General features: G+C 45.7%; 1 protein-coding gene across 3 annotated transcripts in view; it reads left to right on the top strand.

Annotated features, from left to right (window-relative positions):
• The window catches only part of LOC124002285 (frizzled-3-like), a 47,155-nt gene that overhangs the window by 13,068 nt on the left and 6,989 nt on the right, over positions 1–27,098 (top strand). For all 3 annotated transcript variants that reach the window (XM_046309659.1, XM_046309660.1, XM_046309661.1), the window contains 4 exons: positions 18,689–18,885; positions 19,378–19,843; positions 19,984–20,283; positions 20,761–21,012. In XM_046309659.1, coding sequence (XP_046165615.1) covers positions 18,689–18,885; positions 19,378–19,843; positions 19,984–20,283; positions 20,761–21,012 — 1,215 coding nt within the window. The remainder of the gene's footprint in view (positions 1–18,688; positions 18,886–19,377; positions 19,844–19,983; positions 20,284–20,760; positions 21,013–27,098) is intronic.

The raw sequence follows: 27,098 nt of genomic DNA on the forward strand, positions 1-27,098 counted from the left end.
CTGTGCTCTTGTGTAGAACAGTCTGAAGCATCCTTGTTATGTCCTGTACTCGTGCTCCTGTGTAGAACAGTCAGAAGCAGCCTTGTTATGTCCTGTACAGCCTTGTTATGTCCTGTACTCGTGCTCCTGTCTAGAACAGTCTGAACCAGCCTTGTTATGTCCTGTACTCATGCTCCTGTGTAGAACAGTCTGAAGCAGCCTTGTTATGTCCTGTACTCGTGCTCCTGTGTAGAACAGTCTGAAGCAGCCTTGTTATGTCCCGTACAGCCCTGTTATGTCCTGTACTCGTGCACCTGTGTAGAACAGTACGAAGCATCCTTGTTATGTCCTGTACTCATGCTCCTGTGTAGAACAGTCTGAAGCAGCCTTGTTATGTCCTGTACTCGTGCTCCTGTGGTAGAACAGTCAGAAGCATCCTTGTTATGTCCTGTACTCGTGCTCCTGTGTAGAACAGTCTGAAGCAGCCTTGTTATGTCCCGTACAGCCCTGTTATGTCCTGTACTCGTGCACCTGTGTAGAACAGTACGAAGCATCCTTGTTATGTCCTGTGCTCCTGTGTAGAACAGTACGAAGCATCCTTGTTATGTCCTGTACTCGTGCTCCTGTGTAGAACAGTCTGAAGCAGCCTTGTTATGTCCTGTACTCGTGCTCCTGTGTAGAACAGTCTGAAGCAGCCTTGTTATGTCCTGCACTCGTGCTCCTGTGTAGAACAGTACGAAGCATCCTTGTTATGTCCTGTACTCGTGCTCCTGTGTAGAACAGTACGAAGCAGCCTTGTTATGTCCTGTACTCGTGCTCCTGTGTAGAACAGTACGAAGCATCCTTGTTATGTCCTGTACTCGTGCTCCTGTGTAGAACAGTCTGAAGCAGCCTTGTTATGTCCTGTACTCGTGCTCCTGTGTAGAACAGTCTGAAGCAGCCTTGTTATGTCCTGCACTCGTGCTCCTGTGTAGAACAGTCTGAAGCAGCCTTGTTATGTCCCGTACAGCCCTGTTATGTCCTGTACTCGTGCACCTGTGTAGAACAGTACGAAGCATCCTTGTTATGTCCTGTGCTCCTGTGTAGAACAGTACGAAGCAGCCTTGTTATGTCCTGTACTCGTGCTCCTGTGTAGAACAGTACGAAGCATCCTTGTTATGTCCTGTACTCGTGCTCCTGTGTAGAACAGTACGAAGCATCCTTGTTATGTCCTGTACTCGTGCTCCTGTGTAGAACAGTACGAAGCATCCTTGTTATGTCCTGTACTCGTGCTCCTGTGTAGAACAGTCTGAAGCAGCCTTGTTATGTCCTGTACTCGTGCTCCTGTGTAGAACAGTCTGAAGCATCCTTGTTATGTCCTGTACTCGTGCTCCTGTGGTAGAACAGTCTGAAGCAGCCTTGTTATGTCCTGTACTCGTGCTCCTGCGGTAGAACAGTCTGAATCATCCTTGTTATGTCCTGTACTCGTGCTCCTGTGTAGAACAGTCTGAAGCATCCTTGTTATGTCCTGTACTCGTGCTCCTGTGTAGAACAGTCTGAAGCAGCCTTGTTATGTCCCGTACAGCCCTGTTATGTCCTGTACTCGTGCACCTGTGTAGAACAGTACGAATCATCCTTGTTATGTCCTGTACTCGTGCTCCTGTGTAGAACAGTACGAAGGATCCTTGTTATGTCCTGTACACGTGCTCCTGTGTAGAACAGTCTGAAGCAGCCTTGTTATGTCCTGTACTCGTGCTCCTGTGTAGAACATTCTGAAGCATCCTTGTTATGTCCTGTACTCGTGCTCCTGTGTAGAACAGTCTGAAGCAGCCTTGTTATGTCCTGCACTCATGCTCCTGTGTAGAACAGTCTGAAGCAGCCTTGTTATGTCCCGTACAGCCCTGTTATGTCCTGTACTCGTGCTCCTGTGTAGAACAGTACGAAGCATCCTTGTTATGTCCTGTACTCGTGCTCCTGTGTAGAACAGTACGAAGCATCCTTGTTATGTCCTGTACTCGTGCTCCTGTGGTAGAACAGTACGAAGCATCCTTGTTATGTCCTGTACTCATGCTCCTGTGGTAGAACAGTACGAAGCATCCTTGTTATGTCCTGTACTCGTGCTCCTGGGTAGAACAGTCTGAAGCAGCCTTGTTATGTCCTGTGCTCTTGTGTAGAACAGTCTGAAGCATCCTTGTTATGTCCTGTACTCGTGCTCCTGTGTAGAACAGTCAGAAGCAGCCTTGTTATGTCCTGTACAGCCTTGTTATGTCCTGTACTCGTGCTCCTGTCTAGAACAGTCTGAAGCAGCCTTGTTATGTCCTGTACTCATGCTCCTGTGTAGAACAGTCTGAAGCAGCCTTGTTATGTCCTGTACTCGTGCTCCTGTGGTAGAACAGTCAGAAGCATCCTTGTTATGTCCTGTACTCGTGCTCCTGTGTAGAACAGTCTGAAGCAGCCTTGTTATGTCCCGTACAGCCCTGTTATGTCCTGTACTCGTGCACCTGTGTAGAACAGTACGAAGCATCCTTGTTATGTCCTGTGCTCCTGTGTAGAACAGTACGAAGCATCCTTGTTATGTCCTGTACTCGTGCTCCTGCGGTAGAACAGTCTGAATCATCCTTGTTATGTCCTGTACTCATGCTCCTGTGTAGAACAGTCTGAAGCATCCTTGTTATGTCCTGTACTCGTGCTCCTGTGTAGAACAGTCTGAAGCAGCCTTGTTATGTCCCGTACAGCCCTGTTATGTCCTGTACTCGTGCACCTGTGTAGAACAGTACGAATCATCCTTGTTATGTCCTGTACTCGTGCTCCTGTGTAGAACAGTACGAAGGATCCTTGTTATGTCCTGTACTCGTGCTCCTGTGTAGAACAGTCTGAAGCAGCCTTGTTATGTCCTGTACTCGTGCTCCTGTGTAGAACAGTCTGAAGCATCCTTGTTATGTCCTGTACTCGTGCTCCTGTGTAGAACAGTCTGAAGCAGCCTTGTTATGTCCTGCACTCGTGCTCCTGTGTAGAACAGTCTGAAGCAGCCTTGTTATGTCCCGTACAGCCCTGTTATGTCCTGTACTCGTGCACCTGTGTAGAACAGTACGAAGCATCCTTGTTATGTCCTGTACTCGTGCTCCTGTGTAGAACAGTACGAAGCATCCTTGTTATGTCCTGTACTCGTGCTCCTGTGTAGAACAGTACGAAGCATCCTTGTTATGTCCTGTACTCGTGCTCCTGTGTAGAACAGTCTGAAGCAGCCTTGTTATGTCCTGTACTCGTGCTCCTGTGTAGAACAGTCTGAAGCATCCTTGTTATGTCCTGTACTCGTGCTCCTGTGTAGAACAGTCTGAAGCAGCCTTGTTATGTCCTGCACTCGTGCTCCTGTGTAGAACAGTCTGAAGCAGCCTTGTTATGTCCCGTACAGCCCTGTTATGTCCTGTACTCGTGCTCCTGTGTAGAACAGTACGAAGCATCCTTGTTATGTCCTGTACTCGTGCTCCTGTGTAGAACAGTACGAAGCATCCTTGTTATGTCCTGTACTCGTGCTCCTGTGTAGAACAGTCTGAAGCATCCTTGTTATGTCCTGTACTCGTGCTCCTGTGTAGAACAGTCTGAAGCAGCCTTGTTATGTCCTGTACTCGTGCTCCTGTGTAGAACAGTCTGAAGCAGCCTTGTTATGTCCTGTACTCGTGCTCCTGTGTAGAACAGTCTGAAGCAGCCTTGTTATGTCCCGTACAGCCCTGTTATGTCCTGTACTCGTGCTCCTGTGTAGAACAGTACGAAGCATCCTTGTTATGTCCTGTACTCGTGCTCCTGTGTAGAACAGTACGAAGCATCCTTGTTATGTCCTGTACTCGTGCTCCTGTGTAGAACAGTCTGAAGCATCCTTGTTATGTCCTGTACTCGTGCTCCTGTGGTAGAACAGTCTGAAGCAGCCTTGTTATGTCCTGTACTCGTGCTCCTGTGGTAGAACAGTCTGAAGCAGCCTTGTTATGTCCTGTACTCGTGCTCCTGTGGTAGAACAGTCTGAAGCAGCCTTGTTATGTCCTGTACTCGTGCTCCTGTGGTAGAACAGTCTGAAGCAGCCTTGTTATGTCCTGTACTCGTGCTCCTGTGGTAGAACAGTCTGAAGCAGCCTTGTTATGTCCTGTACTCGTGCTCCTGTGGTAGAACAGTCTGAAGCAGCCTTGTTATGTCCTGTACTCGTGCTCCTGTGTAGAACAGTCTGAAGCAAGCCTTGTTATGTCCTGTACTCGTGCTCCTGTGGTAGAACAGTCTGAAGCAGCCTTGTTATGTCCTGTACTCGTGCTCCTGTGGTAGAACAGTCTGAAGCAGCCTTGTTATGTCCTGTACTCGTGCTCCTGTGGTAGAACAGTCTGAAGCAGCCTTGTTATGTCCTGTATTCGTGCTCCTGTGGTAGAACTGTCTGAAGCAGCCTTGTTATGTCCTGTACTCGTGCTCCTGTGGTAGAACAGTCTGAAGCAGCCTTGTTATGTCCTGTACTCGTGCTCCTGTGTAGAACAGTCTGAAGCAGCCTTGTTATGTCCTGTACTCGTGCTCATGTGGTAGAACAGTCTGAAGCAGCCTTGTTATGTCCTGTACTCGTGCTCCTGTGTAGAACAGTCTGAAGCAGCCTTGTTATGTCCTGTACTCGTGCTCCTGTGGTAGAACAGTCTGAAGCAGCCTTGTTATGTCCTGTACTCGTGCTCCTGTGGTAGAACAGTCTGAAGCAGCCTTGTTATGTCCTGTACTCGTGCTCCTGTGGTAGAACAGTCTGAAGCAGCCTTGTTATGTCCTGTACTCGTGCTCCTGTGGTAGAACAGTCTGAAGCAGCCTTGTTATGTCCTGTACTCGTGGTCCTGTGTAGAACAGTCTGAAGCAGCCTTGTTATGTCCTGTACTCGTGCTCCTGTGGTAGAACAGTCTGAAGCAGCCTTGTTATGTCCTGTACTCGTGCTCCTGTGGTAGAACAGTCTGAAGCAGCCTTGTTATGTCCTGTACTCGTGCTCCTGCGGTAGAACAGTCTGAAGCAGCCTTGTTATGTCCTGTACTCGTGCTCCTGTGGTAGAACAGTCTGAAGCAGCCTTGTTATGTCCTGTATTCGTGCTCCTGAGGTAGAACAGTCTGAAGCAGCCTTGTTATGTCCTGTACTTGTGCTCCTGGGTAGCACAGGGTTTTTGACTTGGGGACCGAGATGTTTCTCACCATAGAGCTGTCTATGATGACAGCTGGTGATGTTGAATGGGCCGGTCTCCCAGCCAGTCTCACGGTCTGGTGAGGCTGGGAGCTCGATTACTCCAATTACAGCCTCAAAATGGCCAGAAACAAATAACTCGTCAGTCTATTCTTGTTCTGAGAAATGAAGGCTATTCCATGCGAGAAATGGCCAAGAAACTGAAGATCTTGTACAACGCTGTGTACTTCTCCCTTCACGGAACAGCTCAAACTGGCCCTAACCAGAATAGAAAGAGGAGTGGGAGGCCCCGGTGCACAACTGAGCAAGAGGACAAGTACATTAGAGTGTCTAGTTTGAGAAACAGACTCCTCACAAGTCCACAACTTGCAGCTTTATTAAATAGTACCCACAAAACACCAGTCTCAACGTCAACAGTGAAGTGGCGACTCCGGGATGCTGGCCTTCTAGGCAGAGTTGCAAAGAAAAAGCCATATCTCAGACTGGCCAATAAAAATGAAAGATAAAGATGGACAAAAGAACACAGACACTGGACAGAGGAACTCGGGCTCGCCATCTACACCAGGGCCACAAGTGTACCTGGGAATCCTTGTGTAGATGGTGCATTTTGGTGTAGGATTAAGGGAGTGTTGTTGGTTTTAAATCCTCAATGATTAAGTCAGGATCTTTAAGCTGGTCCTAAATCTGTGCCGTTGTGACATAGGAGAGTAGTTGATATGAGTCTGATGTAACTGAATGGGGTGTGTTGCAGCCCAGAGGGCGATGTTGTGTGACAGGAGCTGTGTGGGTGGTAGTGATAGTGGGTGTGACTGTATGTAGGGATGGTACTCATTGTATGCTGTGATGGCTGTGGTGCATACACATTCAAATACACAAAACATGGGAACATGTTTTGATTTCCTCTTCACAGGGGTCTGTGCATAAATACTCCTAGTGTGTGTGGGTGTGCACACACATGTACATACCCCCTGACCTCCTGCAGGATGAGGACCATCAGAAGCCTTAATGTCAGATTGGTCCGTTTCTCCTCATCACCGGTTACTATGGAACCCAGAGCGGAAATGTAAAAAGATGAATACCAGGAAGAGAAGAGAGGAGGGGAGCAGGAGAGATCTGATGAGAGAGAGAGAGAGAGAGCTAGTTATGGAGGGAGGTGAAGAGTAAATTAAGGAGGTGGGTGTATTGCAAGGATGGATAGGAAGGGTAGAAAGTGGATGTATATAGGAATGGCAAAATGAGTTGAGAGAGCGAGGAGGGGAAGTGGGCATGTGCTGGAATGCAGGAACAGCTCTTGTCTGATCCGGATTGAATGATGGAGGAATGAATGAATGAATGACTTGGAGAGTGTGGGAGAGGGCTGTCTTTTAGTCCCTCTCTTTTCAGAGAAGAGGAGTGCAGATTAAACTGTTTGTCCTCCTGCTCTTATCATGACCAGCCCCCTCTCTCTCTGGAATGCCTGAGAGAGGAGGGAGAGAGGCAGCCCAGCATGGACAATAAGGTTACGGAACAAGACCGTGAAGGATTGGAAAATGGAAATGGTTGATGCAATAAGAGTAGGGACTGTGTCACATTGTGCAAGGATGTGGCTAATAGAGGAAGGATATTATGAATGACAGAGTGATACAGCTTTATGGGTGATGAAGAGAAATAAAAGGATGTGGCTAATAGAGGAAGGATATTATGAATGACAGAGTGATACAGCTTTATGGGTGATGAAGAGAAATACAAGGATGTGGCTAATAGAGGAAGGATATTATGAATGACAGAGTGATACAGCTTTATGGGTGATGAAGAGAAATACAAGGATGTGGCTAATAGAGGAAGGATATTATGAATGACAGAGTGATACAGCTTTATGGGTGATGAAGAGAAATACAAGGATGTTATACGATAAAGAGAGACAGAAGGGCGGTAATGAATGGGGGATGAAGAGAAATACAAGGATGTGGCTAATAGAGGAAGGATATTATGAATGACAGAGTGATACAGCTTTATGGGTGATGAAGAGAAATACAAGGATGTTATACGATAAAGAGAGACAGAAGGGCGGTAATGAATGGGGGATGAAGAGAAATACAAGGATGTGGCTAATAGAGGAAGGATATTATGAATGACAGAGTGATACAGCTTTATGGGTGATGGAGAGAAATACAAGGATGTGGCTAATAGAGGAAGGATATTATGAATGACAGAGTGATACAGCTTTATGGGTGATGAAGAGAAATACAAGGATGTTATGCGATAAAGAGAGACAGAAGGGCGGTAATGAATGGGTGATGAAGAGGAATACAAGGATGTTATGCGATAAAGAGAGACAGAAGGGCGGTAATGAATGGGGGATGAAGAGAAATACAAGGATGTTATGCGATAAAGAGAGACAGAAGGGCGGTAATGAATGGGGGATGGAGAGAAATACAAGGATGTTATGCGATAAAGAGAGACAGAAGGGCGGTAATGAATGGGTGATGAAGAGGAATACAAGGATGTTATACGATAAAGAGAGACAGAAGGGCGGTAATGAATGGGGGATGAAGAGAAATACAAGGATGTGGCTAATAGAGGAAGGATATTATGAATGACAGAGTGATACAGCTTTATGGGTGATGGAGAGAAATACAAGGATGTTATGCGATAAAGAGAGACAGAAGGGCGGTAATGAATGGGTGATGAAGAGGAATACAAGGATGTTATGCGATAAAGAGAGACAGAAGGGCGGTAATGAATGGGTGATGAAGAGGAATACAAGGATGTTATGCGATAAAGAGAGACAGAAGGGCGGTAATGAATGGGTGATGAAGAGGAATACAAGGATGTTATGCGATAAAGAGAGACAGAAGGGCGGTAATGAATGGGTGATGAAGAGGAATACAAGGATGTTATGCGATAAAGAGAGACAGAAGGGCGGTAATGAATGGGGGATGGAGAGAAATACAAGGATGTTATGCGATAAAGAGAGACAGAAGGGCTAATAGTAATGAATGGGGGCTTTATGGGTGAGAGGAATACAAGGATGTCCTAATAGAGGAAGGATATTATGAATGAATGAGTGATACAGCTTTAAAGATATTATGAATGACAGAGTGATACAGCAGCTTTATGGGTGATGAAGAGAAATACAAGGATGTGGCTAATAGAGGAAGGATATTATGAATGACAGAGTGATACAGCTTTATGGGTGATGGAGAGAAATACAAGGATGTTATGCGATAAAGAGAGACAGAAGGGCGGTAATGAATGGGTGATGAAGAGGAATACAAGGATGTTATGCGATAAAGAGAGACAGAAGGGCGGTAATGAATGGGTGATGAAGAGGAATACAAGGATGTTATGAAAAGAGAGACAGAAGGGCGGTAATGAATGGGTGATGAAGAGGAATACAAGGATGTTATGCGATAAAGAGAGACAGAAGGGCGGTAATGAATGGGGGATGAAGAGGAATACAAGGATGTGGCTAATAGAGGAAGGATATTATGAATGACAGAGTGATACAGCTTTATGGGTGATGAAGAGAAATACAAGGATGTTATACGATAAAGAGAGACAGAAGGGCAGTAAAGAATGGGGGATGGAGAGATACAAGGATGTTATACGATAAAGAGAGACAGAAGGGCGGTAATGAATGGGGGATGAAGAGAAATACAAGGATGTGGCTAATAGAGGAAGGATATTATGAATGACAGAGTGATACAGCTTTATGGGTGATGAAGAGAAATACAAGGATGTTATACGATAAAGAGAGACAGAAGGGCGGTAATGAATGGGTGATGAAGAGGAATACAAGGATGTTATGCGATAAAGAGAGACAGAAGGGCGGTAATGAATGGGGGATGAAGAGAAATACAAGGATGTTATGCGATAAAGAGAGACAGAAGGGCGGTAATGAATGGGGGATGGAGAGAAATACAAGGATGTTATGCGATAAAGAGAGACAGAAGGGCGGTAATGAATGGGTGATGAAGAGGAATACAAGGATGTTATACGATAAAGAGAGACAGAAGGGCGGTAATGAATGGGGGATGAAGAGAAATACAAGGATGTGGCTAATAGAGGAAGGATATTATGAATGACAGAGTGATACAGCTTTATGGGTGATGAAGAGAAATACAAGGATGTTATGCGATAAAGAGAGACAGAAGGGCAGTAAAGAATGGGGGATGGAGAGAAATACAAGGATGTTATACGATAAAGAGAGACAGAAGGGCGGTAATGAATGGGGGATGAAGAGAAATACAAGGATGTGGCTAATAGAGGAAGGATATTATGAATGACAGAGTGATACAGCTTTATGGGTGATGGAGAGAAATACAAGGATGTTATGCGATAAAGAGAGACAGAAGGGCGGTAATGAATGGGTGATGAAGAGGAATACAAGGATGTTATGCGATAAAGAGAGACAGAAGGGCGGTAATGAATGGGTGATGAAGAGGAATACAAGGATGTTATGCGATAAAGAGAGACAGAAGGGCGGTAATGAATGGGTGATGAAGAGGAATACAAGGATGTTATGCGATAAAGAGAGACAGAAGGGCGGTAATGAATGGGTGATGAAGAGGAATACAAGGATGTTATGCGATAAAGAGAGACAGAAGGGCGGTAATGAATGGGTGATGACAAGATGTTAGCGATAAAGAGAGACAGAAGGGCGGTAATGAATGGGTGATGAAGAGGAATACAAGGATGTTATGCGATAAAGAGAGACAGAAGGGCGGTAATGAATGGGGGATGAAGAGGAATACAAGGATGTTATGCGATAAAGAGAGACAGAAAGGCGGTAATGAATGGGGGATGAAGAGAAATGGCAACAAGAATAGACCACAAACACAGTTGAGCCAAAAGCAACACACTACAAAAACAAGGTGGTTTCTAATTATGCCAATGATTTTCCCCTTCCCTGATCGGCTTCACCTCCTCTTTGGTTTTACGGGCGTGTGTCAAGTAAAATAAAATGGTATTTGTCAAATGCGCTGAATACAACAGGTTTAAACTTGAATGTGAAATGCTTACTTTACGAGCCCTTTCCCAACAATGCAGAGTTAAAAAGTCATACAAAATGAGCCAATTCTTAAAAAAAGGAAATAGTAAGACAATAAAAGAACAATATACAAGGAGTACTACCGGTACCAAGTCAATATGCAGGGGTACGAGGTAGTTGAGCTTGTTGAGGCATGTACATGTAGGGAGGGGTAAAAGTGACTCGGCAATCAGGAGAGATAATAAATAGAGTAGCAGCATCGGATGTGGAGAGTGTGAGTGTGTGGCGCCAATTTGCATGTGTGTGTGTAAGCATATGTAGTGTGTGTGTGTAAGCCCCAGCACCATATGATTGAAGTCTGCATGTTAGTGCTCAGCTAGTTTAGTAGTATGTGAGGTGTCAAGTGTCACCATCACCAGAGTGGCATTAGGGCACAGTAAAACCAGTCACCTGACCTGACCACTGGGCCATATTACAGAGACCAGTCACCTGACCTGACCACTGGGCCATATTATAGAGACCAGTCACCTGACCTGACCACTGGGCCATATTACAGAGACCAGTCAGCTGACCTGACCACTGGGCCATAGTAATCTCACTACTAATGACAGCTTTAGGAAGTGAGCTGCCGTGTGTGTGTGTGTGTGTGTGTGTGTGTGTGTGTGTGTGTGTGTGTGTGTGTGTGTGTGTGTGTGTGTGTGTGTGTGTGTGTGTGTGTGTGTGTGTGTGTGTGTGTGTGTGTGTGTGTGTGTGTGTGTGTGTGTGTGTGTGTGTGTGTGTGTACTTGTTTTGCTATCTTATTAGGACCCCAACAATTCACTCACTGTCCTGACAAGTAAGGAAAACAAGACATTTTTGGAGAAGTCAGGAATCTTTTCATGTCCTGAATTTGTTAAAATTCTATTTTAGGGTTTTTGGGTTAGGGTTTTTGGGTTAGGGTTAAGGTTAGGTTAAGGAGTAGTGTCAAAATGGTCAAAACATTTGACTCCCCCAAAAGTCCTGAAATTTCACAGGGCTCGGTCAGACAGAGGTAGCAGGTTCTCACATTCCAAACACCAATCCCATTGACTCTCTGATCCTCAGGGAAACCCATTCTTTTCCCTTTTTCTCTTCCCTTTCTCACCTTCTTTTCCCTTTTTCTCTCTCCCTCTCTCTTCTTTAAGCCGAAGACATTATACAGAGTTTCTTCAAGAGTTGGCAAACTGGCTTTCCTCCCGTCACCCTAATCTTCACCACACACACACACACTGTGCAACTTGTTTTTCTCTGTGTCTGCTCCCATCAGCCCCACCCTGTACCTTACAACTATCTGGGGATGAGAGGAAGTAGGGACAGAGAGAGAGGGTGACTGAAAGGTTATAGCGATAGAGGGAGGCTGTGAGACAGATAAAGAGATGAAACAGAGAGTGAGATTTATTTCCCTGTCTGGAACTATCCTCCAGACCCATCCATCACTGTCCCCCTCAAACTCCCGGTTGACAGCCAAGGACAGGCAGAGTCTGCTAGGTGTCTGCGCCAGACAACTACCCCTCTCCGGTGCCTGAAACTCTCTCTCTTTCAATTAAATTAAATGTACTTCTCTCTCTCGTGGGGCTCACTAAGGTAACTTCCATTCAGTCTTTCTTTATACAAACCGTGGCTTCTACCGGAGAGAGAGAGGAAAGGAGGGAAACTTAATCCGGCTATAGAAGTAGAGGAGAAACAGACGGGGTCTTTTTCACCCCTACCAAAATACCCTCCCTGTTTCTCCTACACACACAACCCACACAGCCTTCTGCTCAGCACCCCATAAACACCCCCAACGCTGCTGCCAGCACACACTCCTCTCCTATGGAGAATCTAACATGAACTTGTGTCTTCTGGAAACATCATGTCTATGTAGCACACAGTATGATACAAAACTCATCCATTAATTAAAGGTGTTCAGAATACTCAACTCACCATAATCCTCCATTTAGAGCTGGGCTGAAACTAAAGCATGCACATCGTATCGCTATTCTCCTGAGACCTGTTTTTCAAAAGTTATCTATCTGGATTTTGCCTATCTGATAGGATTAAATACATAGAACTAAAATGCATAGATTGGGAGTCCCCAATTCCATTCAATGAATTGTCTGTTCTATTCATTCTATTTTTATGCATGAAATCCTTTCCGATAGGTGAAATCCAGATAAATAACTTTTGAAAAACTGAGCCAAGGGGATGACCACCCCTGCCCTCCTCCCCATCCTTAAGCCAAAGGGTTGTGCAATCACCCCAAGGCTTGTTTTATGGACGAAGGCTTTTGTCCTGTTTTTGACCAGCGACAGCAGAACAAAACATTTGCTCCCAAATAAAACCAGGTCGTCATGAATACAGATTTGATCACCATTCCCACCCCCTCCTTTGACACCACAATCAAACCACTTAATGTCGATATTCTCAGTACACACACACAGTGGTAGAGAGACCAGCGCAGTACACACACACAGTGGTAGAGAGACCAGCGCAGTACACACACACAGTGGTAGAGAGACCAGCGCAGTACACACACACAGTGGTAGAGAGACCAGCGCAGTACACACACACAGTGGTAGAGAGAGAGACCAGCACAGTACACACACACAGTGGTAGAGAGACCAGCGCAGTACACACACACAGTGGTAGAGAGAGAGACCAGCACAGTACACACACACAGTGGTAGAGAGACCAGCACAGTACACACACACAGTGGTAGAGAGAGAGACCAGCACAGTACACACACACAGTGGTAGAGAGACCAGCGCAGTACACACACACAGTGGTAGAGAGAGAGACCAGCACAGTACACACACACAGTGGTAGAGAGAGAGAGACCAGCACAGTACACACACACAGTGGTAGAGAGACCAGCACAGTACACACACACAGTGGTAGAGAGACCAGCACAGTACCCACACACAGTGGTAGAGAGACCAGCGCAGTACACACACACAGTGGTAGAGAGAGAGAGACCAGCACAGTACACACACACAGTGGTAGAGAGAGAGAGACCAGCACAGTACACACACACATTGGTAGAGAGAGAGACCAGCACAGTACACACACACAGTGGTAGAGAGACCAGCACAGTAACCACACACAGTGGTAGAGAGACCAGCACAGTACACACACACAGTGGTAGAGAGAGAGAGACCAGCACAGTACCCACACACAGTGGTAGAGAGACCAGCGCAGTACACACACACAGTGGTAGAGAGAGAGACCAGCACAGTACACACACACAGTGGTAGAGAGAGAGACCAGCACAGTACACACACACAGTGGTAGAGAGAGAGACCAGCACAGTACACACACACAGTGGTAGAGAGAGAGACCAGCACAGTACACACACACAGTGGTAGAGAGAGAGACCAGCACAGTACACACACACAGTGGTAGAGAGATAGACCAGCATTCTACACACACACAGTGGTGGAGAGAGTCACACAGTAGGAAATGGTATGAAAGAACACTCCATTCGGCTGGCCTGTAACAGTCATGCAGAAACGAGCTGTGTTAAGGGTTTCCCCATGCTTCTGTAAGGACATGGCACTCAATAGGAATGTAGAGGGAGTGTGCGTGCATTGTGGGGGATATCAAAAGAAGGCCTCTGATTGGTAGTTTTAAAGTGAGGTGTTCCCATTCAGCCATTCTGATAGGTAAGAGCAGGACAGGACCAGATGAACACTGAGACAGAAATTGTCATACACACACTCATGCTCTTGCTACTCACACACACACATACACGCACTATCTAGAGGTGTCCATTTGTGGTGCCAACATGTTCACCTGTGAGCTTTGGCCCGTAAACCCAAGCTGACAGCTGGTGGTTAAAGCTAGTGATGGAGATAAGTGTTTCCAGTTTCAGAGATGTTTTGTAGTTCATTCCAGTCATTGGCAGCAGAGAACTGGAAGGAGAGGCGGCCAAAGAAAGAATTGGTTTTGGGGGTGACCAGAGAGATATACCTGCTGGAGCGTGTGCTACAGGTGGGAGATGCTATGGTGACCAGTGAGCTGAAATAAGGGGGGACTTTACCTAGAAGGGTCTTGTAGATGACATGGAGCCAGTGGGTTTGGCGACGAGTATGAAGCGAGGGCCAGCCAACGAGAGCGTACAGGTTGCAATGGTGGGTAAAGGTTTAACGTCCCAAAACACTGACCTGGATAATTTTTTTAGACCATAGGAAAGAATACCGCCCACTTGCCCTCCAACATACTTCCAGCAGCATCTGGTCTCCCATCCAGGACAAACCCTGCTTAGCTTCAGAAGCAAGTCAGCAGTGGGATGCAGGGTGGTATGCTGTTGGCCTAATATTGACTGTGTGTGTGTGCTCAGTCATTTGAGGCTGTTGTGATGGTGTGTGGGGGTGTGCTGTTACTGTCTTAAAAAACATGAGATCTTATGCGTTGCTGCACCCATTTGCGGGTAGAACTTATTTTCTCGTGCACAGATCTGGAAAGCATTAATCGAGAATGATCGAACCAGATTCCTAACAAGGCAGGTAGGCCAACACACACACAGAGAGTGGGGTGGGCCGTGCTCTAAGTGCAGCTTTTTATTCCTCTGCATTTGTCTTGATTCATTACCGTCAAATAATGTCTGAGCGCTGCTCATCGCTCACTCGCCTGATTAACCATCTTCCTTTAGGCAACAATAAAAGGACACTCTAAAATGTGCAGTTTTGCACAAAACACAATGCCACAATGCCACAGAAGAAGTTTTGAAGGAGCATGTAATTGACATGCTGACTGCAGGAATGTCCACCGGAGCTGTTTCCAGAGTATTGAATGTTCATTTCTCTACCATAAGCCTCTTCCAACGTCGGTTTAGAAAATTTGGCAGTTCGTCCAACCGACCTCACAACTATAGACCACATGTAACCACGCCAGGCCAGGGCTTCCACATCCATTTTCTTTACCTGCGGGATCGTTTGTCGGGGGGGGGGGCTATGCCCTCCCAGGACCACCTATGGCTGCACCCCTACCCAGTCGTGAAATCCATAGATTAGGGCCTAAATCATTTATTTCAATTGACTGATTTCTTATATGAACTGTAACTCAGTATAATCTTAGAAATTGTTGCATGTCGCGGTTATATTTGTGTTCAGTATATTTGGATAACTATTTACAGGTCTTATGGCTTGGGGGTAGAAGGTGTTCAGGGTGCTGTTGGTTCCAGACTCTGCGCTCCGGTACCGCTTGCCATGCGGTTGCAGAAAGAACAGTCTATGACTAGGGTGGCTGGAGTCTTTGACAATATTTAGGGCCTTCCTCTGATACCGCCTGGTATAGAGGTCCTGGATGGCAGGGAGATCAGCCCCAGTGATGGACTGGGCCGTACACACTACCCTCTGTAGCGCCTTACAGTCGAATGCCAAGCAGTTGCCCTACCAAGCAGTGATGTGGCAAGTCCAGATGCTCTCTATGGTGCAGCTGTAAACATTTTTGAGGATCTGAGGGTCATTATAGGTCCTTAGTGATAGGCTTGGTTGGTATTCAGATTGTCAGATCTTCATACCGACCATGTGCCATACCGGGATATTCGGTAATACCGCCACTGAACACAAGGGGTGCTGTATTCAAACCTCACTGATACTCTGTAATCCAAAGGTTAGCAATGCTAACAAGTACATGTAAAATCCTATAGAGAATGCAAAGATTTTGTACAGTTTCTGACCTAAAGTATTCAAGTATTTTATACAGTTAACTTAACAGTTATAAGATATCTAGCTGGCAAACATTTAGTTGTAAATTGCATACTGTAATTAAATCACCTGGCCCATGCTGCACAACAGTGAGTGCCTCTCATTGTTCATAATAATGTGACAGGTGAAATGAAGAACGCAATGTTCTTTATATCCTGACGTGTTGCACAAGTTGACTGCAGGTATTTACTTAAAAAGTAGCTACGAATATTCAAATTTATTAAAAAACTTCAAAGAAATGGTTCAGTTTTCCAAATCCCCAGGTATACGGTCTATACCCTCGCCACTATAGTCCCGTTGATGTGAATAGGGGTGTGCACAAATGGGGGTGTTCTCGGCCCTCCGTTTCCTGAAGTCTACGATCAGCTACTTTATCTTGCTAACGTTGAGGGACTGGTTATTGTCCTGGAACGACACTGCCAGGTCTCTGACCTCCTCCCTATAGGCTGTCTCATCGTTGTCAGTGATCAGGCCTACCACTGTTGTGTTGTCAGCAAACTTAATGATGGTGTTGGAGTTGTGCTCAGTCGTGGGTGAACAGGGAGTACAGGAGGGGACTAAGCACGCACCACTGAGGTGTCCCCGTGTTCAGGACCAGTACGGCGGATGTGTTGTTACCTACCCTTACCACCTGGGGGCAACCCGTCAGGGAGTCCAGGATCCATTTGCAGAGGGAGGTGTTCAGTCCCAGCGTCCTTAGCTTATTGATGAGCTCTGTGGGCACTATGATGTTGAACGCTGAGCTGTAGTCAATGAATAGCATTCTCACATAGGTGTTCCTTTTTGTTCAAGTGGAAAAGGGCAGTGTGAAGTGCAATAGAGATTGCGTGGATCTGTTGGGGTAGTATGTGTATTGGAGTGTGTCCAGGGTGTCTGGGATGATGGTGTTGATGTGAGCCATGACCAGCCTTTCAAAGCATTTCATGGCTACAGATGTTAGTGCTACGGGGCGAAAGTAATTTAGACAGGTTACCTTGGCGTTCTTAGGCACAGAGACAATGGGGGTCTGTTTGAATCATGTAGGTATTATAGACTGGGTTGGGGAGAGGTTGAAAATGTCAGTGAAGACACTTGCCAGCTGGAGACACACACTCACAGTATACACACGCCTGCTACTATTGTAGAAATTACACATGGACGTACACACAGGTTGATTTGACTGGCCCTCTGTGTATCTGTATGTTGGTGTTAGATGTATGAGCTGTTCATATGAGGTGACATTTAGACAGTGTAAAGCCCTTACACTGGTTGCCTGTCTGCTAGTCAAACACAGGGAAATCCCATCTCTATCTGCCTCTGTCTCTCACGATTCTATTTCTCTGCTGGGGATTATAGTGTGTGTGTGTGTGTGTGTGTGTGTGTGTGTGTGTGTGTGTGTGTGTGTGTGTGTGTGTGTGTGTGTGTGTGTGTGTGTGTGTGTGTGTGTGTGTGTGTGTGTGTGTGTGTGTGTGTGTGTGTGTGTGAGAGAGATTTCTGTTTTCTGTGAGCCCTCACATGCCTAAGAAAGAGCACTAATCATTTTTCACAGCATTAAAGTGATAGACAGGGCAAATTAGAGGGATTGTGTGTGTGTGCATACAGAGTGTGTGTGTTTTGACACAAGGGCTCAGTACACAGATTGCTAGGGCTTGTAGAGAAAATGCATTCAGACAAAAGCACTGATGTAGCCAGCAGCTAGCTACCCAGCAGCTAGAGCGGGGATGGGTTCTCTCCATCTTTCTAACCCTGAAGAATCTGCTGTTTCTTCTTCTTCAAACCAGCATCTGATTTAGATCTGGGAAACCAGGTGTGTTTACCAGTAGAGCAGACACTCGGGTCCCAAAGGACCAGAGTTTCCATCCCTGCTCAATAGCATAAATGTTTATCTTGTTGCTCTCTGTGGGTGATGTGATGCTGTGGCTGGTTGTGGCTGACCAAAGGCGTGATATTCACTGTGTGTGTCCTGACTGTTCTCTGATGTGAGGGCTGCCTGTGAATATTTCATAGCCTGGAGTAAATATTTATGGTTCTATATCCCCCTCTCTCTATCCCCTCTCTCCCTCTCTATATCCCCCTCTCTCCCTCTCTATAACCCACCTCTCTCTATCACTCTCTTCCTCCCCCTCTCTCTATCCCCCTCTCTTCCTCCCTCTATCCCCCTCTTGCTATCCCCCTCTCCCTCTCTCTATCCCCTTCTCTCCCTCTCTATATCCCCCTCTCTATCCCTCCCCTCTCTCTATCCCCCTCTCTCCTCTCTATCCTCCTCCCACAACTCTATATCCCACCTCTATCCCCCTCTCTATATCCCCCTCTCTCTATCCCCTCTCCCTCTCTCTCTCCCTCTCTCTCCCTCTCTATATCCCACCTCTATCACTTTCCTCCTCCCACCTCTCTATATCCCACCTCTATCTCCCTCTCTCTATCCTCTTCTCTCTATCACCCTCTCTCCCTCTCTATACACCCCTCTCTCCCTCTTTATATCCCCCTCTCTCTATCGCCCTCTCTCCCGCCCTATATCATTCTCTCACCTTCTCTCTATCTCCTTCTCTCTATCCCCCTCCCCCTCTCTCTATCCCCCTCCCTATCCCCTTCTCTCTATCCGTCCTCTCCCTATCTCCCTCTCGGTCTCTCTATCCCCCTCTCTATATCCCCCTCCCTATCCCCCTCTCCCTCCCTATCCCCCTCCCTATCGCCCTCTCTCTATCCCTCTCTCTATCCTCCTCTCTACCTCTCTCTATCCCCCCACTCTCTATCTCTCCCTCTCTCTATCCCCCTCTATTTCCCTCTCTCTCTATCTCCCGCTATCTCTATCCCCCTCTATATCTCCTTCTCTTTCTCTGTCCCTCCCACCTCTCCCACGTTGTTTCCCTCCCTCTCTCCTTTCCTCCTTCAGCCCTTCCACCCCATGGTGAACCTGCAGTGTTCGGAGGACCTGAGGATGTTTCTGTGTGCCCTCTACGCTCCAGTCTGTATGGAGTATGGCCGCGTGTCCATGCCCTGCCGAGCCCTGTGCCACCGCGCCAAGAGAGACTGCCACAAACTCATGGAGATGTTTGGGGTGGCCTGGCCAGACGAGACAGAGTGTAGCAGGTATGTATGGGACTGTTTCTGTGTTGGCTTTGCACAACACTGTGTCCTGAACTTACCCTGAGCCTACTTTAACCTGAACTTACCCTGAGCCTACTTTAACCTGAACTTACGCCTGAGCCTACTTTAACCTGAATTTACCCTGAGCCTACTTTAACCTGAACTTACCATGAGCCTACTTTAACCTGAACTTACCCTGAGTCTACTTTACCTGAACTTAGCCTAAGCTTACTTTAACCTGAATTTAGCCTGAGATTACTTTAACCTGAATTTAGCCTGAGATTACTTTAACCTGAATTTACTCTTAAATTGTTGGAGAAATCTTAAACTGTCCATAGCCCAGTATCACCAGCATCACAACCCTAATCTGATTTCCATGTAGAGCCTGAACCTTGAACTGGTTCTCAACTCAAACATCACAATCCCTCTTTCAACCTAAACTCAACCTCAACTATTTTTATAATCTCTCTCTCCCGCTCCCGCTCCTGCCTCAAGGTTCCCAGACTGTGACGAGCCCTACCCCCGTGCGGTGGACCTCCAGACCAGTGCAAATCCTACCGATATCTCTCCCATGTCTGTCCAGAGGGATTTCGGCTTCTGGTGCCCCCGCAAGCTCAAAATGGAACCCGACCTGGGCTACTCATTCCTGGGCGTGAGGGAGTGCTCGCCCCCCTGCCCCAACATGTACTTTCAGCGCCCGGAACTCACCTTTGCCCGCTACTTCATCGGCGTGGTTTCCATCGTCTGTCTCTCGGCAACACTCTTCAGCTTCCTCACCTTCCTCATCGACGTCACGAGGTTCTGCTACCCGGAGCGGCCAATCATCTTCTACGCCGCTTGCTACATGATGGTGTCGCTTGTGTTCTTCCTGGGCTTCCTATTGGAGGACAGGGTGGCTTGCAACGCGGCGAGCCCCACCCAGTACCGGGCGGCCACCATCACACAGGGCTCCCACAACAAGGTGAGCCATCCCCGTCTGTTGTCTTAGTGGTTTATTGATCAGCTGCTTTACTCTATGACATTCAGGGCCACTACTGTATATTAAAGAAGGTAGCAATGATAGGATGTAAGTGTGAGATATTTTCAATCTCCCCTTCCCAGGCATGCACGCTGCTGTTCATGGTGCTCTACTTCTTCACAATGGCGGGAAGCGTGTGGTGGGTCATCCTCACTATTACCTGGTTCCTGGCGGCTGTGCCCAAGTGGGGCAGCGAGGCCATCGAGAAGAAGGCCCTTCTCTTTCACACCTGTGCCTGGGGCCTGCCCGGCTGCCTCACCGTGGCCCTGCTGGCCCTCAACAAGATCGAGGGCGATGGCGTGAGTGGCGTGTGCTTCGTGGGCCTCTACGACGTCACGGCGCTGCGCTGGTTCCTGCTGGCGCCGCTTTGCCTCAACGTGTTGGTGGGTGTTTTATGCTCTAGAAAGGCTGTTCTAAAGGCTTTTACACCTCTGTCTAACTACAGCAAATGAATTATCCATCTTGCATTGGGTAGTTTTTCCCCAACTCAGAACAACTGTCTGTGGCTGATTCTACATGTTAAATCTGGACCAACTACGATGGAGAATGTCTTGCGGCGAACAACTGAGATTATTTCAACAACCGTCCATAGACGGTTGGGTTGGCTGTTGGATAGATGTGTAGAAGCCTTTAGAGTCTGACCTATGCATCCCTAACATGCATGTGTTGGCCCCTTGAATCAATACATTATCAATATCTGAAGATGGTCCCCTTGAATCAATACATTATCAATATCTGAAGATGGTCCTCTTGAATCAATACATAATCAATATCTGAATATGTTTCCCTTGAATCAATACATAATCGATATCTGAAGATTGTTCTCTAACCTAGTTTAATACCTATATATCTGCCTCTAGGTGGGTGTGGCTCTGCTTCTGACGGGGATCGTGGCGCTTAACCGTGTGCGTATGGAGATCCCTCTGGAGAAGGAGAACCAGGACAAGCTGGTGAAGTTTATGATCCGTATCGGGGTGTTCTCTGTGCTTTACCTGGTGCCCCTGCTTACGGTCATCTCCTGCTACCTGTATGAACACAGCTACAGGTCTGTCTGGGAGACCACCTGGGTCCAGGAGCGCTGCAGAGACTACCACATACCCTGTCCCTTCCAGGTAGGTGTACAGTTCCTTCAGAAAGTATTCATACCCCTGGATGTATTCCACATTTTGTTGTGTTACAGCTTAAATTCAAAATTGATTAAATATTTTTTTTTTGCCATCTATACGCAATACCCCACAATGACAAAGTGAAAACATGTTTTTAGAAATTTTTGCAAATGTATTGAAAATTAAATACAGAAATATCTAATTTACTAGATCCCTGAGTCAATTTACAGATCCTTGAGTCAATACTTTGCACCTTTGGCAGCGATTATTATATATTTTTTATTTACCTTTAGTGTGTTAAATCGGAGGGCCTGTTGTCCGGACCTCTGGCAGGCTCTATGGGGGTACCACAGGGTTCAATTCTCGGGCCGACTCTTTTCTCTGTATATATCAATGATGTCGCTTTTGCTGCGGGTGATTCCTTGATCCACCTCTACTCAGACGACACCATTCTGTATACATCTGGGCCTTCTTTGGACACTGTGTTAACAAACCTCCAAACGAGCTTCAATGCCATACAACACTCCTTCTGTGGCCTCCAACTGCTCTTAAACGCTAGAAAAACGAAATGCATGCTCTTCAACAGATCGCTGCCCGCACCTGCCCTGCTGACTAGCATCACTACTCTGGATGGTTCTGACTGTGGACAACTACAAATACCTAGGTGTCTGGCTAGACTGTAACTCTCCTTCCAGACTCATATTAAGCATCTCCAATCCAAAATTAAATCTAGAATCGGCTTCTTATTTTTCAACAATGCCTCCTTCACTCACGCTGCCAAACATACCCTCGTAAAACTGACTATCCTACCGATCCTTGACTTTGGAGATGTCATTTAAAAATAGCCTCCAACACTCTACTCAGCAAACTGGATGCAGTCTATCATAGTGCCATCCATTTTGTCACCAAAGCCCCATATATTACCCACCACTGTGACCTGTATGCTCTCGTCGGTTGGCCCTCGCAACATATTTGTCTCCAGACCCACTGGCTCCAGGTCATCTATAAGTCTTTGCTCGGTAAAGCTATGCCTTATTTCAGCTCACTGGTCACCATAACAACACCCACCCCTAGCTCGCGCAGGTATATCTCACTGGTCATCCCCAAAGCCAACACCTAATTTGGCCACCTTTCCTTCCAGTTCGCTGCTGCCAATGATTGGAACGAATTGCAAAAATCGCTAAATTTGGAGACTTATATCCCTCACTAACTTTAAGCATCAGCTATCTGAGCAGCTAACCGATCGCTGCAGCTGTACACAGCCCATCTGTAAATAGCCCATCCAACTACCTACCTCATCCCCATAATGTTTGCTGAATTGTAATTACTTCGCTACTATGGCCTATTTATTGCCTACCTCCTCACTCAATTTGCACACATTGTATATAGATCATTTCTATTGTTTTATTGATTGTACTTTTGTTTATCCCACATGTAACTCTGTGTTGTTGTTTTTGTCGCACTGCTTTGCTTTATCTTGTCCAGGTCGCAGTTGTAAATGAGAACTTGTTCTCAACTGGCCTACCTGGTTAAATAAAAATAAACTAGGCAAGTTAGTTAAGAACAAATTCTTATTTACATTAACGGTCTACCCAAGGAACGGTGGGTTAACTGCCTTGTTCAGGTGCAGACAGCCCTTTTCAGGTCTTGCCATATATTTTCAAGTAGATTTAAGTTAAAACTGTAACTCGGACACTCAGGAACATTCATTGTCTTCTTGGTAAGCAAATCCAGTGTAGATTTGGCCTTGTGAAAAGTGAATTCATTTTTCAGCGTCAGGTGTTCCATTCGGTTTCTTTTTTATCCTGAAAAACTCCCCAGTACTTAATGATTACAAGCATACCCATAACACTATGGAGAGTGGTCTTCCATAATGTGTTGTATTGGATTTGCCCCAAACATAACACTTTGTATTCAGGACAAAAAGTGAATTGCCTTGCCACATTTTACATAGGTGCCCCTCTTTGCCCTTCTTTGCGAGACACTGGAAACCTCCCTGGTCTTTGTAGTTGAGTCTGTGTTTGAAATTCACTGCTTGACTGGGGAACCTTACAGATAATTGTATGCTTGGGGTACAGTGATGAGGTAGTCATCAAAAATCATGTTAAACACTATTATTGCTCACAGAGTGAGTCCATGCAATTTATTATGTGCCTTTTTACTCCTTAAGTTATTTAGGCTTGTCATAACAAAGGAGCTCAGACGGTATTCAGACCCATTCACCTTTTCCACATTTGTTTATGTTACAGCCTTATTCTAAAATGGATTAAATAGTTTTTTCCACTCATCAATCTACACACAATACCTCATAACGACCAAGCAAAAAAAATATACATAACTTAATTATCAAATTAACAAATTTACATAAGTATTCAGACCCTTAACTCAGTACTTTGTTGAATTACCTTTGGCAGCGATTACAACCTCAAGTCTTCTTGGGTATGACACTATAAGCTTGGCACACCTGTATTTCGGGAGTTTCTCCCATTCTTCTCTGCAGATTCTATCAAGATCTGTCAGGTTGGATGGGGAGCGTCGCTGCGCAGCTATTTTCAGTTCTCTCCAGAGATGTCCGATGGGGTTCAAGTCCGGGCTCTGAATGGGCCACTCAAGAATATTCAGAGACTTGTCCCAAAACCACTGGCTGTGTGCTTAGGGTCGTTGTCCTGTTGGAAGGGGAACCTTCGCCCCCAGGCTGATGTCCTGAGCGCTCTGGAGCAGGTTTTCATCAAGGGTCTCTCTGTACTTTGATCCATTCATCTTTCCCTCAATCCTGACTAGTCTCCCAGTCCCTGCTGCTGAAAAACATCCTCACAGCATGATGCTGCCATCACCATGCTTCACCGTAGGTATGGTGACAGGTGATGAGCGGTGCCTGGTTTCCTCCAGATGTGACGCTTGGCATTCAGGCCAAAAAGTGAATCAGACCAGATAATTTTGTTTCTCATGGTCTGAGAGTCCTTTAGGTGCCTTTTGGCAAACTCCAAGCGGGCTGTCATGTGCCTTTTACTGAGGAGTGGCTTCTGTCTGGTCACTCAACCATAAAGGCCTGATTGGTAGAGTGCTGCAGAGATGGTTGTCCTTCTGTAAGGTTCTCCAATCTCCACAGAGGAACTCTGGAGCTCTGTCAGAGTGACCATCGGGTTGTTGGTCACCTCCCTATCGGGTTGTTGGTCACCTCCCTGCTCAGTTTGGCCGGGTAGCCAGGTCTCGGAAGAGTCTTGGTGGTTCCAAAATTCTTCCATTTAACAATGATGGAGGCCACTGTGTTCTTGGGGACCTTCATTGCTGCATAGATGTTTTGGTACCTTTCCCCAGATCTGTGCCTCGACACAATCCTGTCTCAGGGCTCTACGGACAGTTCCATCACCTCATGGCTTGGTTTTTGCTCTAACTGTGGTACGTTATAAAGACAGGTGTGTGCCTTTCCAACCATATCCAATCAATTGAATTTACCACATGTGGACTCCAATCAAGTTGTAAAAACATCTCAAGGATGATCAACGGAAACAGGATGCACCTGAGCTCAATTTCGAGTCTCATAGAAAAGGTTCTGAATACTTGCAGTTGAAGTCGGAAGTTTACATCCACCTTAGCCAAATACATTTAAACTCAGTTTTTCACAATTCCTGACATTTAATCCTAGTAAAAAATCCCTGTTTTATGTCCGTTAGGATCATCACTTTATTTTAAGAATGTGAAATGTTAGAATAATAGTAGAGAGAATGATTTATTTCAGCTTTTATTACTTTCATCACATTCCCAGTGGGTCAGAAGTTTACATCCACTCAATTAGTATTTGGTTGCATTGCCTTTAAATTGTTTAACTTGGGTCAAACGTTTCAGGTAGCCTTCCACAAGCTTCCCACAATAAGTTTGGTGAATTTTGGCTCATTCTTCCTGACAGAGCTGGAGTAACTGAGTCAGGTTTGTAGGCCTCCTTGCTCACAAACACTTTTTCAGTTCTGCCCACACATTTTCTATGGGTTTGAGATCAGGACTTTGTGATGGCCACTCCAATACCTTAACTTTGTTGTCCTTAAGCAATTTTGCCACAACTTTGGAAGTATGCTTGGGGTCATTGTCCATTTGGAAGACCCATTTGCGACCAAGCTTTAACTTCCTGACTGATGTCTTGAGATGTTGCTTCAATATATCCACATAATTTCCCCACCTCATGACGCCATCTATTTTGTGAAGTGCACCAGCCCCTCCTGCAGCAAAGCAACCCCACAACATGCTTCTGCCACCCCTGTGCTTCACGGTTGGGTTGGTGTTCTTCGGCTTGCAAGCCTCCCCCTTTTTCCTCCAAACATAATGATGGTCATTATGGCCAAACAGTTATATTTTGGTTTCATCAGACCAGAGGACATTTTTCCAAAAAGTACAATCTTTGTCCCCATGTGCAGTTGCAAACCGTAGTCTGGCTTTTTTATGGTGGTTCTGGAGCAGTGGCTTCTTCCTTGCTGAGCGGCCTTTCAGGTTATGTCGAGATAGGACTGTGGATATAGATCATTTTGTACCTGTTTCATCCAGCATCTTCACAAGGTCCTTTGCTGTTGTTCTGGGATTGATTTGCACTTTTCGCACCAAAGTACTTTTATCTCCAGGAGACAGAACGTGTCTCCTTCCTGAGCGGTATGACGGCTGCGTGGTCCCATGGTGTTTATACTTGCATACTATTGTTTGTACAGATGAACGTGGTACCTTCAGGCGTTTGGAAATTTCTCCCAAGGATGAACCAGAATTGTGGAGGAATATACAATATTTTTCTGAGGTTTTGGCTGATTTCTTTTGATTTTCCAAGGATGTCAAGCAAAGAGGCCCTAAATTTGAAGGTAGGCCTTGAAATACATCCACAGGTACACCTCCAAATGACTCAAATAATGTCAATTAGCCTATCAGAAGCTTCTAAAGCCATGACATTTTCTAGAATTTTCCAAGCTGTTTAAAGGCACAGTTAACTTAGTGTATGTAAACTTCTGACCCACTGGAATTGTAATACAGTGAATTATAAGTGAAATAATCTGTCTGTAAACAATTGTTGGAAAGTAGATGTCCTAACTGATTTGCCAAAACTATAGTTTGTTAACAAGACATTTGTGGAGTGGTTGAAAAACGAGTTTTAATGACTCCATCCTAAGTGTATGCAAACCTCCGACTTCAACTGTATGGAAATATTTCTAACATTTCTAAAAACCTGTTTTCGCTTTGTCATTATGGGGTATTGTGTATCGATTGATGATGATTTTGACGTATTTAATCCATTTTAGAATACAATTTAACAAAATGTGGAAAAAGTCAAGGGGTCTGAATTCTTTCCCGAATGCATTGTATTGACTCAAGACATTTGAAATTTTCATTTATATTTAAGAATTTCTAAAAACATAATTCTACTTTGACATGATGGGGTATTGTGCATAGGCCAGTGATGAAAATCTCAATTTAATACATTTTAAAATCAGGCAGTAAAACAACAAAATGTGGAAAAAGGAAATGGGTGTGAATTCATACTGAAGTCGATGTAAGTTTAGAGGTATTTTTCTCTCTCGCTCTCTGTTTCTCTATTCAATTCAATTCAAGGGGCTTTATTGGCATGGGAAACATGTGTTAACATTGCCAAAGCAAGTGAGGTATCTGTCTATTCTCTATCTGTCTCTGTCTCTCTCTGTCTCTCTCCGTCTCTCTCTTCTTTCTCTCTCTCTGCCTGCTAGTTTACTGCTCCTATTACCAGTCCCTCTCTAGTTAGTTTTCTGTAACCCACACATTGTAACGTTACTCTGCCCAACCCAACTCCACGGCATCAAGTTTCCTCCACTCTGTGGAGGCTTTGTAGTGCTCCCTCTTAATTATTAAGCACCTGGTGTGTGTGTGTGTGTGTGTGTGTGTGTGTGTGTGTGTGTGTGTGTGTGTGTGTGTGTGTGTGTGTGTGTGTGTGTGTGTGTGTGTGTGTGTGTGTGTGTGTGTGTGTGTGTGTGTGTGTGTGTGTGTGTGTGTGTGTGTGTGTGTGTGTGTTAGAGCTGGCACAATTACCGTGTAACCGCAAAACTTTTTTTTTTTGGTAACGAACTGCTGACTGAAGACAGGACGGC

Source organism: Oncorhynchus gorbuscha, linkage group LG17 (genome assembly GCF_021184085.1).
Source record: "Oncorhynchus gorbuscha isolate QuinsamMale2020 ecotype Even-year linkage group LG17, OgorEven_v1.0, whole genome shotgun sequence".
Lineage (NCBI taxonomy): Eukaryota > Metazoa > Chordata > Actinopteri > Salmoniformes > Salmonidae > Oncorhynchus > Oncorhynchus gorbuscha.